General features: G+C 41.3%; 2 protein-coding genes across 2 annotated transcripts in view; one reads left to right on the forward strand and one right to left on the reverse strand.

Moving 5' to 3' along the window:
• Nucleotides 1-5,085: 5,085 nt before the first annotated feature.
• Nucleotides 5,086-11,268, forward strand: LOC310758215 (serine protease inhibitor Kazal-type 6-like). The gene is made up of 4 exons (XM_083604141.1): nucleotides 5,086-5,220; nucleotides 6,860-6,882; nucleotides 9,888-10,006; nucleotides 11,127-11,268. The coding sequence occupies exons 1-4, from the start codon at nucleotides 5,142-5,144 to the stop codon at nucleotides 11,191-11,193; spliced, it is 288 nt and encodes a 95-aa protein (XP_083460267.1). The 5' UTR covers nucleotides 5,086-5,141; the 3' UTR covers nucleotides 11,194-11,268.
• A 1,914-nt stretch (nucleotides 11,269-13,182) lies between these two features.
• LOC310755020 (interleukin-12 subunit beta-like) overlaps nucleotides 13,183-17,785 on the reverse strand; it is a 29,741-nt gene continuing 25,138 nt past the window's right edge. The window contains exons 6-8 of the mRNA XM_083597479.1: nucleotides 16,061-16,197; nucleotides 14,677-14,825; nucleotides 13,183-13,287 (exon numbers count right to left, since the gene is read on the reverse strand). Of these exons, the coding sequence (XP_083453605.1) occupies nucleotides 13,215-13,287; nucleotides 14,677-14,825; nucleotides 16,061-16,197 (359 nt within the window). The 3' untranslated portion in view covers nucleotides 13,183-13,214. The remainder of the gene's footprint in view (nucleotides 13,288-14,676; nucleotides 14,826-16,060; nucleotides 16,198-17,785) is intronic.

Genomic DNA, 17,785 nt, shown 5'->3' on the forward strand with positions numbered 1-17,785 from the left:
CATCCAATTTAGTACTGTTGTGCCTAAATCTGGCTCTAAACTCAACGATCTTCTCAACTATCTAAACTCAACTATCTTTTTGACTGGCTTCTCATCTTATGCCAAAGAGCTGTCAGAAGGCAGTTGTCTCTTTGAATGATCAAGAACAGGGGTCACCAAACTTTTTCAGCAGGGGGCCAGTCCACTGTCCCTCAGACCTTGTGGAGGCCCGGACTATATTTTTTTGGGGGGGGAGGGAAATGAACGAATTCCTATGCCCCACAAATAACCCAGAGATGCATTTTTAATAAAAGCATACATTCTACTCATGTAAAAAAAACACTGATTCCTGGACCGTCCGTGGGCCAATTTAGAAGGTGATTGGGTTGGATCTGGGCCCCGGGCCTTAGTTTGCATACCCATGATCAAGAAGCTGGAACAAGTTCCCCATGAGGAAAGATTACAACATTTGGGGCTTTTTAGTTTTGAGAAAGCTGACAGAGAAAGTTTTCCTTTCTTATAAAACTGAATGTTGGAAGATACAGGGCAGACAAAAGGCACTATGACTTCATACCATGCATAGTTCAGCTAAATTCACTCCCCCAAGAGGTAGTGGTGGCCAACAATATGGGTGACTTTAAGAGGATGAAACAAATTCATGGAGGATAAGGTTATCAATGGTTATTAGCTATGATGGTTAAGTTCTACCTCCACTATAAAGAGGCAGTGTGCCCCTGAAAACGGGTTGCTAAAAACCACAAGTGGGGAGAATTCTGTTGCATGTAGGTCCTGCTTGCATAGGCTTCTGGCTGGCCACTTTGGGAACAGGCTAGATGGGCACATAGCCTGATCCAGTAGAATCTTCTGGTGTTCTTCTGTTGGCTTCCTTTCATCCTCCTCAAAGTGACTGATGGTTCATCTCCTCTGATAGTCCCCTAATGTAGCTTCTCCCCCGTCCCCAAACCTCAAGACATATTATTCATAGTATATTTGGTATATCTCTGATGCTGCTTGTTTTGTACTGGAATGTTGAATTAGAATGTGACTGGTATCTTTCTTTCCACCACCCCATCCCCAGCAAAAAGCTGCGCTTTCAGCAAGTGCCATGGATCCAGTGCACGTAACAATACAAAGGTCAGATTCTCAGCATTTTGAAATCACCTTCCCATGCTTCACTGACATTATAAACCAGAAATGGTATGCTAGGGTTTACTTCTTTCCCAACCAGGTTACAAGGTTACTCCTTTCCCAACCAGCTCCACTAAAAAACAGGGGAAGTTGGCGTCATAGGTCATACTTTGTACGTTATAGGGATTTACAACAGTTGCTGCTTAGTCTTGGCAATGTAGTGTTCTTTCTATTGTGCTGGCCCAGAAGAGATGGAATGATTGAACAATTGTTATCAAGATCAGTGATGATCAACTGATGGCCTTCAGGCTTATTCTAAGAATAAAGTCCCAGAAAATATAGAAATTAACCTGATCTAAATATTAGTAAATATTAGCAGCTTATCAGCTCATTTCAGAAGAGATTTCCATTGAAATATGCAGCAGTATATACCGGTAAATTAATTAATTAACTAGCTAGCATTGTTAATACATTGGGGCTGGGGGGGGAGCTATGCTGACTAGCCCAGACATTTCTGCATTGGTGTGAACATCTGCAAAGGTGAAGTGTTGGTGTGTAAGCCACTGGTGGAGGAAGAGGAGTGCAGGGGGAGCCCACCGCCCCCGACAGCGCAATCCCGGTGGGGTGCCATCGCGGCTGTTCCCCCGCCCTCGTCTCAACTAGTGAAAAGAATCAGTGCCTTCCTTCACAATTGCTAAGGCTGAGCTGAATTTCAAATGTACCCAAACCAGCATTACAACAGCCTATGTATCTCCTCCACAAATTACACTGTCACATCTTTCAGAGAACACATCGGGCACCTACCCAGGGAAAGCACTAACCATTATGTATCGGGCCTTAGAGAAATCCAGGAGGTGCAGTGTTAGTATAAATGTTTGCAGCATGTTTTCTGAGCTAGAGCCCAGGATTGAATCCTTGCTAGAGACAGAGACAGTGACAGTGACTTGAATGATGGCAGTTGAACAGAAGAGGCAATACAGCTTTGATCAAATCTTCAAATGTTGCTTATACTGAAAATCAGAGGACCCATCCTTCTAATTCAAAACCCTATTGCCTTTTATGTATTGCTCTGCTCTACAAACTGGATTTTCTGGATCATCCAGTTCCTTCAACATTTCCCCCCAGTTTACTTTCATAGAGAGCGTCAGGTTATTTTCTTTATTAGGCTATTAAGCAATAACCAGCTTTATGAGAGATTCTTCATTTGAGCCCTGCGGTCATGATCTTCTTCTTTGGCAATCACTCGTAGCCAAGTAAGATTGTCTTCCACAAACACAGTCTTAATGATGTATCTGTATGTGACTGTGGAGGCCAATTCTGGATCCACACGTCCTTCCACAGTGGGATCATAGGTTTCTGGGTGGAAGTTGATCACGGTGAGGGTTTAGTAAACTTGTCTTCCTCTTAGCCGCCCTGAGCCCGGCTTCGGCTGGGGAGGGCGGGATATAAATAAAATTTATTATTATTATTATTAGCTCGTTTCTCCATTTTGCCTTAAGTTCGTGCTTCTTCAAAGTCCGTGGCGCCTTTGGTAATGCTGTTTTCGAGCTCTGCTGTCTAGTCATGATAGGATGGTACCAATACCATGGATTGTATTAACCTTCTTCATGCAGGATAAAAAGAAGTTTTCGACATGTTTTTTCCCAAGGGTTTTTCTCTGTATGTTCTCAGTTTGGGATCCTATGTAGTACATTGGGACAAAACTGAATGGCTTCCTTCTTTTAAACCCTTGCTGCTCTCTGTGTCAGTTTGGTTTTGTGAGAGACATTACACTGTATATTTAACCAAACATTTGTCCATCCATTGCCTGTACAAATCCAAGTCAGCAATCACCTGCATTTGTTCTAACTTCATTTCTTCTAACATCTCCAAATGTTGCTGAACTATATCATCTCTGACTATTGGCCATCTCTGACCATTGGCTAAGGTTGATGGGAGTTAGAGTCCAACATCTGGAGGGACACAACTTCTCCATCCCTATTCCGTTTGTCGTATATTTTGGTTCTGACCTGTTCATAACAATTTGAGTGAGGTTCATTCTTTCCCCTAAAAACAAAGGTAGCTCCATACATAATATGAATGATCCAGAATTGTGCAGCGACAGCTAGCTGAGATAATCCCTCTCTTCAGGCCTACATCCTTCTGTCCAGGAGTTGGTCTTCAGAAACTCTTGCCCTTGTTACTGTGGTAGCAGTGGCTCAGTGACTTGACCCTTGTGGAGAACTTTTGGAGAACACAGAGGGCAACAAAAAATCTTCAATCATGGCCTAACTATTTAAGACAGAGTTGGTGAATCTGCTGCCCCAATCTATCACTGACTATTGGCCATGCTGGTTTGAGCTGATGGACTTTGTAGTCTAACAACATCTGGTGTGGGACACAGGTTCTGTTGTTTCAATAGAACAATATTTGCCATTTTTCAGGCCATTTTTCTTTCCATTAGTAGCCAGATGGCCTGTGAGGCAGACCTCTTAAGTTTTGCACCTTCTATCTAGTTGTGTTCCCTTTCCATCTGTTAATGCCCCTCTCCCATTGTTACACACAGGTGGTATCAGCTAATAGTAAGGAGCTCATAGTTAGCTGTCATATTCCTTACTCCTACCTTGGGCTTAGAGTGAGGAGGGTGGGTTTCCCTTCCACATCTTGATTTGCTACCTCCTTCCTGACAATGCCCTACAAACCTTCTTTGCCCAAGTCTAATTTTAGGTTCTTATTCAGTCTCCTTCTCCTATCTTTTTCTGAAATGTCACTTTGCTAAACAAAACTTCTGTTTTCCAGGATTTTGTAGGACCTACAAATGTTCTGTGCTTGTTCTAACTCAAGGGCTCTTAAACCTTCTGCCTCCCACCCAGGGCCCACTTGGGGAGGCTAAAAAATGGAGCTCTCTGGTCACAAAATGGCAGTGCACGTGGATGAAGGCAGAATTTAACATAATTGGCGGGCAATTACTGACAATTTTCAGTTTTCTCTCTTTGGAAATTGCTGAATTCTTTGCCACAGTTATTTCTTTGCAGCAAGGAATCCCAAAGTTCAGCTTTCTTCAAGCTAAGTAGAGACATTGGCTTTGGGGGGTAATGTGACAACCTCATGTTTTAGGGAAACGACTGCTGATCCAGAAGGCAATTCAGTGTATACTTTCCCTGCCCTTACACCTCTCAATCCACTTTTACTCATCTCCTTCAATTTCTTCCATGCTTCTCCTTTCACATTTATTTATACTTTATCCCATCCCCAATGGCCAGTGGTAAGTAATACATTGGTTTGAATTAAATTGGAAAATGAGATGTTTATAACTCAGATAACTAATTTGTTGTTGTTTCTATTTGCATCTTAAAAAGAAGGTAGAATTTTTCAAAGTGGATTTTTAAAAAGATTTAAAAGTTTCAACAAATTAAACATGCCCCATTACTTCTTTTTCTTCAAGTATTTCTATACCACTTAATATTTAGAATTTCTAAGCTACAGTTGAAAGATAAGAGGGCTCTGTCAGTCACCAGCTTCTAGCTCCTCCTATCCAGTCACATCTTTTGTTGCTGCTACAACCACAAAGTTTGACTACTTGGACCATGCCTAATATGAATCTGTTAATATTAGTCAGGGATTCATCACCACAAAAAGGAGGCATATTACTCCATGCTAAGGGTGACTTTTTGCCAGAGACTTTTTGCTAGAGATTCAATCACCATATAAATACTGAGCTTCATTATAAATGGCAGTTGCTTATCACACCCATTTATCCAAGTCTTGTTAATCAGATACACAGTGCAAAGATCAAGAATGAAATTCATGTTTGTCCTGCTTTCACAGAAGCATTCTTGAGTCTTCTTTTGAAGAACTTTCTGGGTGTTCTCTGAAACTACCACCCTATCACAAAGATTTCACAATACTATGTGCCGTTTCAGCATGTAGGGACTCTACTGCAAATAAGGTATATATGTGCAAAACCTGCCCACCCACTCTTTCGTCTTTCCTTATATAGCTGCAGATACACATTGGTTAGCCAGTCTTAGGGATTTATTAAGAGAAACACACTAATGTGCGACAGACTCTTCAAGACTATGAAATTTGCAGCTGCCTTTGTGCTTCTTGCTCTGATCCTGTGCTGCTTCTCAGGTGCGTAACCTACTACCCAGTGGATCCCTGTTCATTCTGTATGCTCATATGTCCAAGGGTACCATTTTCTCTCACATTTACTCAAACTTGCAGATGCTCCTGCATGCAAGTATCTAAACCATGGAACTAGAGGGTCTTGGGTTGTGTGAACTGGAACCTGTGCGTGTTTGGGTCTCTGTATGCAGGCACTGTGCAAATGTTATGGAGGACAGAAATGAGGTCTGCAAGTGTGAGCCTGATCAGTCCCTTGGCATATGTCCATGTGAACACCTAAACAGGACTGAAGTAAAATCTAAACGCTGCGGCAAGTAACGGCTCACCAGAGAGGAACTTCCTAAATCCTTTTGCAGGAAAATGTATAACTGAAATATTAAGGTACAACTGGCCTACATATTTATTTGTACATATGTTTGGTTATTTCCCTAAAATCTGCACAGGTGTGAACTGTAGACACCACATTCTTTTTCTGTTTTTCTGATATGCAATGAGAATCAATAGCTCTTGGGTAGTACAATCCAGACACAGTTATGTTTGTCAATTAAACATGTCAACTGGAGGCACACTGTGAATTTATTTATTTTTAAAACTTATATACAGCTCGGTTGTGAGGGGGAAAGCCTCAGAGTGGTTTACAAAAAGAATAAAGCAGTGAAATTATCAGTAAAAACAGGTAAAAATAATTAATTAAAACATTTAAAAATAATTAAAATCGACAATAAGTTAAAACTTCGCTTAAAGCACATGGCAGCATTTGACATGTCTGCACTGGCTTGCCTAAACAAAAATGTTTTTAACAGGTGCCAAAAAGAGTGAAGTGAAGTCAGTACTGCCTGATATCAATAGGCAGGGAATTCCAAACTGTGGGTGCCACCACACTGAAAGATCAATTTCTTACAAATGTGGAACAAGTATTATGTGGCACCTGTAAAAGTGCCAGTTCCACTGATCAAAGCAATCTAGGGGTCATATATGGGGTAGGGCGACCTTGTAGGTAAACTAGTCCCAAGCTGTTAAAGACTTTATATGGTGGTACCTCGGGTTACCAACACTTCGGGTTACAAACTCTGCTAACCTGGAAGTAGCATCTCGGGTTAAGAACTTTACCTCAGGATTAGAACAGAAATCACGTGCTGGCGGTGCGACGGCAGCAGGAGGCCCCATTAGCTAAAGTGGTACCTCAGGTTAAGAACAGTTTCAGTTTCCGGAACTCCGGAACAAATTAAGTTTGTAACCAGAGGTACCACTGTATACTAATCGTAGCACCTTGAACTTAGCCCCGTAGCAAGTTGGCAACCAGTGGTTGTCTCACTCCTGTCAGCAATCATGCTGCAGAATTCTGCACTAATCACAGCTTCTGGATCAAGATCAAAGGAAGCTTCACAGCAGCACATACGGCGAGGATTAGAGCCTTGACGTACTGCCCACAATTTCATTGTGTGAATAAATATGAAAGCCCACAATATTAACAACTTCAAAGAATGGGATATTGTGTCCAAAAATGTCACATCGGTAAATTATAGATTGGGGATTTGATTTCACAAGTCTAGTTTTTCTAAAGCAAAATGAAACATTAATTTAATGTATCTCTTATATTTTATCTTCTTTTCATTTGAGGATTATTATTATTTTCTAATTCTAGGTTCCACTGCTAAAGAAACAAAGGTGAGTTCATTTTACTCTTTGTCTTATTTGAGGAGAAACTGTTGAAATCCCATTTAGTTAGGAGCAAATTGCCTAATCTCTCCTGCTCCAAACTTTACTGGACCAACATTGCATTCTTCACTTGCTAATTTTCACATGGACTTTTAAAGAACAATCCTAAGCGACCACTGAGTTCAACGGAATTTACGTCCTAGTAATTCTGTCCAGGATTGAAGCATTAAAATGCACCCCCTCTCCCCCAAATACACACACTAGTTCTTGCATATGATTCACATTTTTATGAGTAAAATATTGCAATCCAAAATGTATTTCAAACATTTGGTTTGGCTGTCCATCAGTTTAATGTACAAGGTGAATATTTCTTATGACAGCACCCCATCATGTGGCAAGAGATGGTACTTATGATACCAGCTGTTAAAGTACTTTGTGGTTTTTCCTCTTTTCCTGGTGTGGTAAATACCAGAAATCACCAGCTGAGGGCATATTCATTTTTAATTTTTTTTAAATCTATATTCCCACCTGCTGAGGGATTTTTCATTTATTTGTAATATTTGTGTCATCCTCTTTTCAGGAGTTCAGAGTGCCACTATAGCTGTGTTGGTACAATGAGGTGAAGTAAGTAAGGCTAAGAAAGGAGCAGATAACCCTTTCAGCCCACAGGCCTTGGAAACCTTCCAAGGACTACATGCCTGTGGTGCTTGGAGCAATAATACAGATTTTACAGTAGGCTAGTTTCTACACACACTGAAACATACCTCTCTATCCTCCATCCAGGCAAGCAAGTGGCATTATAAGCATTCAGTGACACATTCTGGCCAGGGGGAAAACACTTGAGGAGGGTGCAAAGCAAGGCCAGGCCACTCAGTGGTGTGGATGCAGATAGGCAGTGGCCTACAGACAGTGCCATGGACCACATAGGCCTGGAGAACCACTTTTGGCCCATGGGCTTGAGGTTCCCCATCCCTAGTTTAACCAATAAGCCCTCTATAGGCATTCTGAATTTGTATCTGTGGAAGCAAGTGAGATTAACTCAGCCAGCTCCTCCTCCGAACCTACCCATGTTGGTTCTTCAGTGTTCACAGTAGTAGGGAACCTGATCAATCCATGTAAGAAGGTTGGGAGTACTATGTGACAGGGCTGGCTTGCATGGGTCATGTCCCCGCTCCAAAGAGGCAAAGTCAGGATGCCAGTAACAAGCTGCTCAAGGCTGCCTATTTAGCTTCATCAGACCTGGCATTAGAGAGCACCAGGCATGGTGTGGTGGCAAATGCTGGGGCCTAAGGATGAGTGGTGCAGTTGTCCAGGGTTGCAAGGGATCAAAGACCTTTTGCTATTTCTGCAGCCCTGTCTCCAGTGTCCTAAAGCTGCACAATCAAGGTGTGCTTTTTAGGTGCTGTGAATGAATGAATAAAACTTCATTTGCGTCAGCCAACAGCCATAGCAACAAAAGAACATTGCAGTATACACAGGACAACATAAAATGTTGATTATATAAAACACAATTTAGAGTCCTGAATCAGCAGTCAAATAGTGGACCTTTTTCCGATTGCCTCAGCTAAAAAACCTTTCGACCTTTGCTGTCATCTGCTCCTCTCGATCTGCCAGGAGAAAAGACACTGTGGCAGTGGGTGGGCGACCCGGAATGGACAATAGAAGAGGGGTGATAATTTCGTTCGTCAGGTCTTTGTAAAGAGTGCATGCCAGGAGGGCATGCATCACTGATTCAGTGCTGCCATCTCCACAGGGACATAAGCGTTTTTAGGTGCTGTTATGTTCCAAAGCTAAATATTTTTATCAACACTGAAAACACAAGGCACTTCTGTTTCAAGAGAATGGTGTGCAAGTTCTGTTATGTACAATAGAACATGGCAGAAAACACAGCTGATGTCACTCTGAAAGAAGATATTGGAGCACTCCAAATCATTTCCCCATGGACCTGCACAGAAAATGGTTGATCTAGCTGAAAGGAAACACACAGAGATCTGCATCAAGCATTGCCATGAATCCCTAATTATTATTGTGTGATTGTAATGTTCTTGTATAATCTTAGTAGGTTGCATAATCTTAGAAGTTGTGTGGCTCTGAGGGGGCATTGCTGTGACAAGTTTTTTTCCAGCTGGAACTCAGGGTTCCAGCACCTCTCAGCTGGGCCCTGGAAATGGAGGCAGAGACCTGACCAGCCCCTCTGTGCCTCCGGCTCATGAGGAGACCCTCCCCAGAGCCCCAAGGGGACATCCTCTAGGTGCTCCAGAGAGGATCTCCTCATGATCCAAAGGCACAGAGGGGCTTTGCTGAATCTCTTCAACCTCCCAGCTATCACACCTCAGCTGAGCAACCATGAGCTGAAGCAGAATAGGGGAGGGAGCTCGGTAAGCTGCTCACCTGAGATGTGGAACCCTCTCTGTGCCTCACCTGAGAAAGCCCCGCTCTCCACTGATCTGGCTCATTCGAGCTGGAGAGGCGCAGTGGGGGCTCATTAAACTGCTCAGCTGAGGCATGGAAGGCTCCCCTCCCCTCACCTGAGCAGCCTCAACAAGCCTCAGATCTTCTTTGGGCTTTGGGGTGCGTGACTATCATGAATAGACCTTGAACTTCTGAATTTGTCACCATATTAGTGCTAAGGGCCTTAGGGAAGCTTTTGCTGCTGACACTAGCGTCCTTTTAAAAAACAACTTTTGTAATGGCCTGGTGCTCTGAAGAAGAGTGCAGGTTGAGATGGTCGCAGCCACTATCACCATAATTTTCCCAGGGTACCCCTGGGCCTGGACACAGAGGCCAGAAGCTTTCTGGAGGAATTCAGATGATGTCCATTTCTGCAGGTGCTTTATAGGTTTATGCCCTGGGCTGTCTGTCAGGACCCATCTTCACAGTTTCCCTCCTTGACAGTGCCATTGCCTAGTAAGCTCATAGAGGTGGGGCAAGGGGGCATCAGTGATTGAGACAGAGACATTAGCATCAGCCATAAGATGCTACACCTTATTAATACTGTCTTTTTTAATTTTCAGAGGAGCTGCATCATAAATCAAAACGAAGAATATTTTGCGTGCCCACCAGTTGAGTCATTTGTTTGTGGCTCAGATGGCAAAACATACAAGAATACATGTTTTCTTGGCAAAGCTATGAGGTGAGGTTGCAGTTAATCAGCAAGCAGTAATGTTTTTTAACACTACCTGGCCATGTCTCTGAAAGTTAACACCTGATAATTTCAGCCCTTCCAAGTGTCCCTATTTTCCAAGGACATCCCTGATTTAGAGAAGCCTCCCCAGTCCCATTTTTCCTTAGAATGTCCCTATTTTCATTGGAGAAATACTGAGCCGTCTGAAGGCAATCCTGCAAAGTTTTTTTTATGTTTAATGTTTTGTTATGTTTTTATATATGTTGGAAGCTGCCCAAAGTGACTGGGACAACCCAGTAAGATGTGTGGGGTATAAATAGTAAAATTATCATTATGGAATGGGATGTCCCTATTTTCATTGGAGAAATGTTGGAGGGTATGTAATTTATATTCTGGAGCATTTTGGCTTATCATGTAACAAGCTTTAAAAGAGCTAGGTTCTAGGTTTGGAAACAATACCACAAAGTCACAGATTCCAGTGGTCAGTTTCCAGACTAGCTGAGATTTCATTCCATAAAAAGAAAGAAAATAGATGGGTCTAAAGAGGAACTGAAGGAATTTTATTCTACTCTCAAAAGAAGGGCTGTTCAGTTGTTTCTTTTCATAGAAACAAAATTGTCATAGTATGTTGACACTGTTAAAATACCATGATAACAGTTACTGAAGTTCACAGATGGCATTTTTTTCTGATGAGAGGATGTTTTCGTTTTTCAAGTTGATAACAAAATGGCCGCTGATTAAAATCTGTGGTGCTGATGGTTACATTTGGTGCTTGCAGTGTATATGATGCAGCATGTTTTGTAAAGAAGTTACTAATACTTATGCCAGAGCCAGTTTTATGCAAGTTTATTTTTATTACGTGGGAATGGGATGTTGATGAAAGAATGCATTGTGTTCTTTACAGTTCAGGATTTGTGAGTCTGCAAATGTGCATAGAGCTCATGTACTGTAACCACAAAGGATCCAGTCTCTTTCATGTTAATCATTATCTAGCAAAACTTAGAACAGCTCCAACTGAACACAGAATTAGGCACTGTTTGAGCCCAGTGTTCTATTGTGGTCAATAATGGTTTGTTCTTCCAGAGCTTCTCAGTGATGCTTTTTTGTTTAACACTGATTTCTTTTCTAGAGCTTCTTGTGGAAAAGTGAGATACAGACACCCTGGCCCATGTATTGACAGAAAAAGTACTCCATGAAAATATCACTTTTGGTTGTGCTGACTAATTCTACTTGATCTTGCATGCTGGATATTGAGAATGCTGCAGTTCCACAACCTGCTTGTTCATTAAACAAAAGTCAACACATCTGTAGTCGCTTCCTGCTTTTGCTTTTCCCATCCCAGTGGCAGAGCCTCATGGTTACTGGCAGGCAGCCCATTTATTGCAGGAATGGAATTAGACATATACTCAGGTAGAATGGCTTCAATGCAATGGGAACTACAATGCAGGGTATTCTGGTCTGCTCCTTCAGAGTAAACTTTTTGTTTTGGGTTGCTTCTGAAGGGAAATCATGAATATCAACTCTAAGAATAATAATAATCGAATGTACTCTATTATTCAATTATTTTCCAGTTTGACATGTCATTGCAAAGGACTCATCATTTCTATTCAGATGCTCCTTAAATATTGGTGCTTTTTTTAAAAAAAAAGTTTTTGAAAAGTTCTAAAAGCATGCATAAATACACATCTAAATTCATAATTACATAATAAATATGAACAGATATAGGAAAAATATTCTGAAAATGTTGAAATGGAAATCTTTTTTTTTTTTTTTGAGTTTATGTCCATACCAATGGTTGTTGTTGGCATCCATCTGTCTCGAAAGACAATGGAGTATGCCTCCAGGGGTGACAACAAACCGTTGCGCTAGCAGCACCAAAGTCACTGGGCAGTGTGTATGGAAGTCCTGGGCACCAGCTTGGCTGCAGGAGTTTATTAATTATCTTGCATTTGCAATCAATGATAATTCATATCTGACTCAAACTAATTTAAATAAGAAAATAGTTGTTAAGATACAGGCCCTGTCTTCTGGGTTATACTCTGAAACAGGCATGGAGAATATTTGGCCCTCCAGATGTTGATGAACAGTGACTCCCATTATCCCTGGTTATTGGCCCTAAGGTGGATGGGAATTGTAATTCAGCAACATTTGGAGAGCCAAACGTTCCCAATCCTTGATTAGATAGATAGATAGATAGATGATAGATAGATAGATAGATAGATAGATAGATGATAGACAGACAGATACCATAGACACAAGCAGTATGGTGGTGGTGGTGGTAGAATCATGGCCTCTAGCCCTCCATTTTGCAGGGCATAATCTCATAAGGAGCTCCATTCCCCCTTCCATGTGTTGATTTGTACATGCAGAGACCATCCGGTGACCATCATCATCATTTCATTAAAAAATAGCTTGTCATTCATTCAGTTTCTTATTATTGTTCCTGGTTACATGTTTAAAAAATCAAAAAATCAAAATGGCTGGTACAGAATAATTGAAGGCACAAATGCTTAGCACATTTTCAAAAGCATAGTGGATTCCAATGAAACTCACTCTCAGTATTTCTGTAGCTGAGAAAGTATCCTTTGCATCCATTATGATGTTCCACTGTCTTTAGGAAAGGTGCTCAATCCAGGAGGAATGTGTTGCAGTCTAAACTCTGCTCTTCCTGAGAGCCAGAAGAACTGATAAATGCACCATTCAATTTCAAAAGTTGTTTTGAATACGAATATAAAACTTGACATAACAACCCCTCCCCCTCACACACGTAAGCAAAACTCACTGCAGTCAACTGAAGGCAACCAGCCATGCCCTGTCCCCACCCCATATCACTCACCACCAATGAAAACTGATAAATGAATAGAAAGAGAACCTACCCACATGACGCTGACACAAAAACCTCACACGTACACTATGTAAAATAATGAAAGTTTACCACCCCCCTTCTCTCCCTGCCCCACATTCTCTCTGCCAACCTGTCTATAACATCGGTGTCTCACATTGAATAGAACTGATCTGTAGGAAGCAGAGATGCTGTATGTACTTTTGTAACCCAAGAAAATCTTTAATAAAAACAATGTAAAAAATGATAAATAATAATAATAATTTTATTAATAATAAATTAATAACAATAAATTATATTAATAATATTAATTGGTTTCCACAGCCAATAATAAATAGTACTTCATTAAACACATTTCTTCTGTCAATTTCTGCTTCAGTTCTTCTTACACTCGCATTGCCTATTTTTAATTCCATCTTCATGTATGTCCTGCTTGCCAGATTGCTTTCTGAAAAGTAAAATGAAACATTGAAGACAAATACCATTGTTAAAGCAGCATTCCTGCTACATGCAGATTTGATCATTCTGTGTTTTCTCTGTTCAGTTATGTTCTTTCTCTTCCCTGGCTTTTAATCTGATACCTTGCAGAGGTCGTGAGAATGTTATGACGGAATTTTCTTAACTGTGCAATCATATCTACATTTGCTTATAAGCAGTGTAAGTGATGGGGAGCATGAATACCCTCCCTACTATAAAAAGAGAAAGCACATCCAGCTTGGATAGAGGGTTTTTCAAGATGGTATGACACGTTCATTTCTTTCAGAGGCACCCCAATAACTTGCAGAACCAGTTTGACCAATAGATACATTAGTGGGATGAGTATACACAGTCAGTGTGCAATGATGGCTGAATTATACCACCTTCAATGTTCAGAGCAGAAGTGGAGGTGGAGAGAAACTGAAAGTTGAACCATATCCTAAACTCAGAGAAGCTGCGTTGGGATAAGGCTCTCCCAGTACTTCCTTTCCAGAAACAGAGAGATGGCTGCCACCTCCTACTCTGCCTTTCCCTAATTTGAAGGGAGAAAACCACAACAAAGGAGGGGTATTGTCTGCCAATGCTCCAAAAAAGGGAAAACTTCACGTTCAGGGGCTGAATGAAGTCTTCCAGTTCTCTCTATCTTGCTGTTGTCTGCAACTTAACAGAAGTGCTTTTGCCTAATTGCCTTGAATTGTGAAAATGGCTCTTGCTTCCTGCCTGAAGGACGGAGGCATATGTGTGTATAGAAACCTCTGGCTTTTGTGTGACGCAGCCTACTCTCCAAAGGTAGGAATCACATCCATTGCTTGTCCCACTTTTCCTTATGGCCAAGCCCACCACTTACATGTGGCCCCAGGAAGGGTCTGTAAAAGTTCTTTACTTCTGATCTAGGATAATAGGGCACTGGAAACTTTGGCCATCTGGAAGGCTTTGAAACAGGAGGACATGGGAGAATGATAATGCTGGTGTGGATGCCTAAACCAACATCCTTCTTACACAAACACCCATACATATCAAAATAGCAAGCCCAAACATGGCCTCAGTGTGGCTCTGTATGTGTTCCCATCATAAATCAGGAGGAATTATCTGCCTTGTTGAAAGAGGCAACATTAAGAGAATAAGTGTAGGGAAGTAGGCTTCTATGGAGCAGACAAGGTTTTGTTACAAGGTTAACTGGACTAAACTTTTGTACACATCTGAGCTTCTCCAGGCCTCATTTAAGTTCAGATTTCCTTATCAATATAAAGTATATACCACAAGCTTTGAATTAAATGCAGATAAGAGCGCCAAAAATACATCCTTATAACTACCAAAACAACTTCAGTCACTGAAATCAATTGTGTATTCAACCAGATACCTGCAAGGCTCAGACCAGTCGCTCCAAGCTGAATTTCTCTTATAGTGATCCCTTGAACGGATATAAATTGTTCCACGATGGAACAATCTGTTGTGGCAGCTTAAGGAGTTTCCATCTTGAAGCTGCATAGCATTGTCAACCTCACAAATCTGAGAACAAAAGCACAGCCCACTTTAGTGAACTAGAAAGGATCCCCAAAGGAGCAGGCAAACATCTGTGCCTATAGTTTGCAGGCAGGAACTGAACATGGATAGTCAGTGATACAATGTGCCACCAGATTCCTATCCTCCTCCACGCAAACATATACAGTGGTACCTCAGGTTACATACGCTTCAGGTTACATACGCTTCAGGTTACAGACTTCGCTAACCCAGAAATAGTGCTTCAGGTTAAGAACTTTGCTTCAGGATGAGAACAGAAATCGTGCTCCGGCGGTGCGGCAGCAGCAGGAGGCCCCATTAGCTAAAGTGGTGCTTCAGGTTAAGAACAGTTTCAGGTTAAGAACGGACCTCCGGAACGAATTAAGTACTTAACCTGAGGTACCACTGTATTTAGTCTACCTGTGGCCTTCTAGATGTTGATGGACTACAACTTCCCTCATCTGTGAACATTGACCATGCTGGTATGACTGATGGAAGGACCACAGACTCTCCATCCTTGCTATAAACTGAGAATGAGAATAGGTGGTGAGGTTCAGCAGCATAGCATCCCCAATCGCTGCCAGGGGAGGGCTGACAAGTGCTGGGGGTGCACGCCCATGTGGGGGGAATGTGTGGGGTGTGCCAGGAGAGCACACACTGGGGGGGGCACTCACCCACTGGAGCCCGCCGCTTCCATATTGCAGCGGGCTCGCAGTGTTGGACCACTATTGCTAGATCCCATTGTTGGAGAAATCAGCAATAAGGGAGGGTGAAATATCTTTAGACTGTGTGCTGTGCTGTGATGCAATGTTCCTCTGAATATACAGCTGTGGATAAACAAAAAAGAAGGAACAGCAACTTCCTTGTTTGTGAGCATCCTAATTGCATCTGGATGAACAGTGCTGGAACGCAAATAAAAAGTAAGACTGAATGGATCTGGGTGCCTAATACAGCAAGAATGTAAATATGTCTATGATAGCCTATAAGACCACCAAGTTCATTTATATCCTCATTCTCTCAGTTCCTCAGTTTATAGCTTCAGTTGTTTCGTTCCATGATAGAATGTGGGTTGAACATTAAAGTTTGATGGGGAGGGGGGTTACTGGGTTGTTCTTTTTATTTCAATTATCTATTTTGTGGTTTTATATTTTGATTTTGTTCTGTGAACCGCCCTAAGACCTCCAGCTATAGGGCGGTATATAAATTTCAAAAATAATAACAATAAAAGGAAAAACACCAATTACCCAGTCTCTCCGTGGATGCTGAACCATCTTGATTTGGTATGTCAGCCTGTAGTAACTAGCCGGAGTGCTCCAGGTTTTGGGTGGTGTCCAAGTCAATAGGCTGTTCTCCATTTGGCACTCAACAGCATCAGGCTTTACTGAAAGAGGTAATGAGATCAGCATAATTTTTAACTGTATAATACTGCTAAAATGATGGCTTTATGCCTCCACCAGTATCCTGTCATTTATTATTTGGATGAGTTCTGAGGCTCCAGATATGTTAAGGCTGGAGTGTGTGTGCGTGTGCACATACGTGTACTGTATATTTGTTATCTGTTTGCTACCTTGGCCACCAAAGAAGCAGAAACTAAGAAACTCCCAAAATCTGTAAGTGCAATTATAACCTCTAACAATGCTGTGAAATGGGCAAATGAAATGAGGTCTTGCCTGTTAAAGCCTAGGAATGTATTGCTTAGCAGAAGGGCCTGCTATCCAGGGTAAGCTATCTGACTACATCTTGTCCCTTCAAGATAGCAGTATCATTGGTTGACCACCAAAAGCTTCCATTGCTTTTAAGGGTTGCAGGACAAGTGAGGAAATCTATTTATTTATTTGTTACATTGATATTGTAATAGATCATTGTAATAGACCATGCTTTGAGATCTGGACTCCTTGCATGCAGACTGAACATGCAAATACAGTATGTGAATAAATCATATTTCTTAAAGCTACAAAAGTCTCTTCCACGTCTTCAGTTCTCCAAAGGAGCGCAAACCCTGGATGAGTGCCTGGAAGCCCCTGGAATCTTCCTACCACTCGGAGAGTGGGGGTGAAACCCAAATTTTTTTTTTGTCTCAGGTGACCACTGGTGACTAATGGCAGTGGCTAATGGTAGTCTAGCCTTCCTTGACAATACTGTGAAGTCAAGTGAAAACACATGGGGAATGTGCTCATCTGCATCCATCAATGTTCATTCAAGTTCCAGACTTTTCCCAGCTATGGAATAGGACTATGCAGTAGTGACTGTTTTTAGTGGTCATAGATGGAAGACAAGGCTTTTGAGCATTGCCTGAGTGCTCCCTCATGAGCTGAGGTCTAGATTTAGTGCATAAATACAAATGTTTCAAAAGGGAATCACAGGAATCAGAAAAACACACCACTATTTTGTTTTTCTAACCGCAGCAATAAAAGACTGTAGCTGGAGAAATGGCCCCTAGCTGCTTTAATGAGGAAAATTAACTTACTGTTTTTTCTTCTCCTTTCTTATGCTAGGCACTATCATAGGAACAGAAGTATAGAATTGGAAATAGGGGGCCATTATGAGATTGCATTCTCACTGATAAACTAGTCTAGAGAATGGACCTAAATTTAGTCCAATACTCTATCACTACTCAATAATCGCTACTGAAATTTTTTCAGGATACTTTAGTCAAGATTTTAAAAGTCAAATTTAAAAGTACTTAATTTTACTTAAAGGTGGCTTCTGAATCTTTTATGTTTTATGTGTTTAATATGTCTGGATTACCAATGTTTTATGGATGTTTTCTTTTCCTGTTAAAAAAATGATTTTTATTGTCTAAATTATGCCAATAAAGACTTAATGAATGAATGTTGGATGCAAACTATATGCATATGCTTGAGGAATTCTCTAACCACACTGTGCACCACTAACCGTCTTACAATTAACTTACAACAATGTAACCATTAGAACAGTATACTAATTAGCAGTAATAATACGGAAGCTAT

The sequence above is a fragment of the Podarcis filfolensis genome (genome assembly GCF_964270895.1).
Source record: "Podarcis filfolensis genome assembly, chromosome: 2".
NCBI lineage: Eukaryota > Metazoa > Chordata > Lepidosauria > Squamata > Lacertidae > Podarcis > Podarcis filfolensis.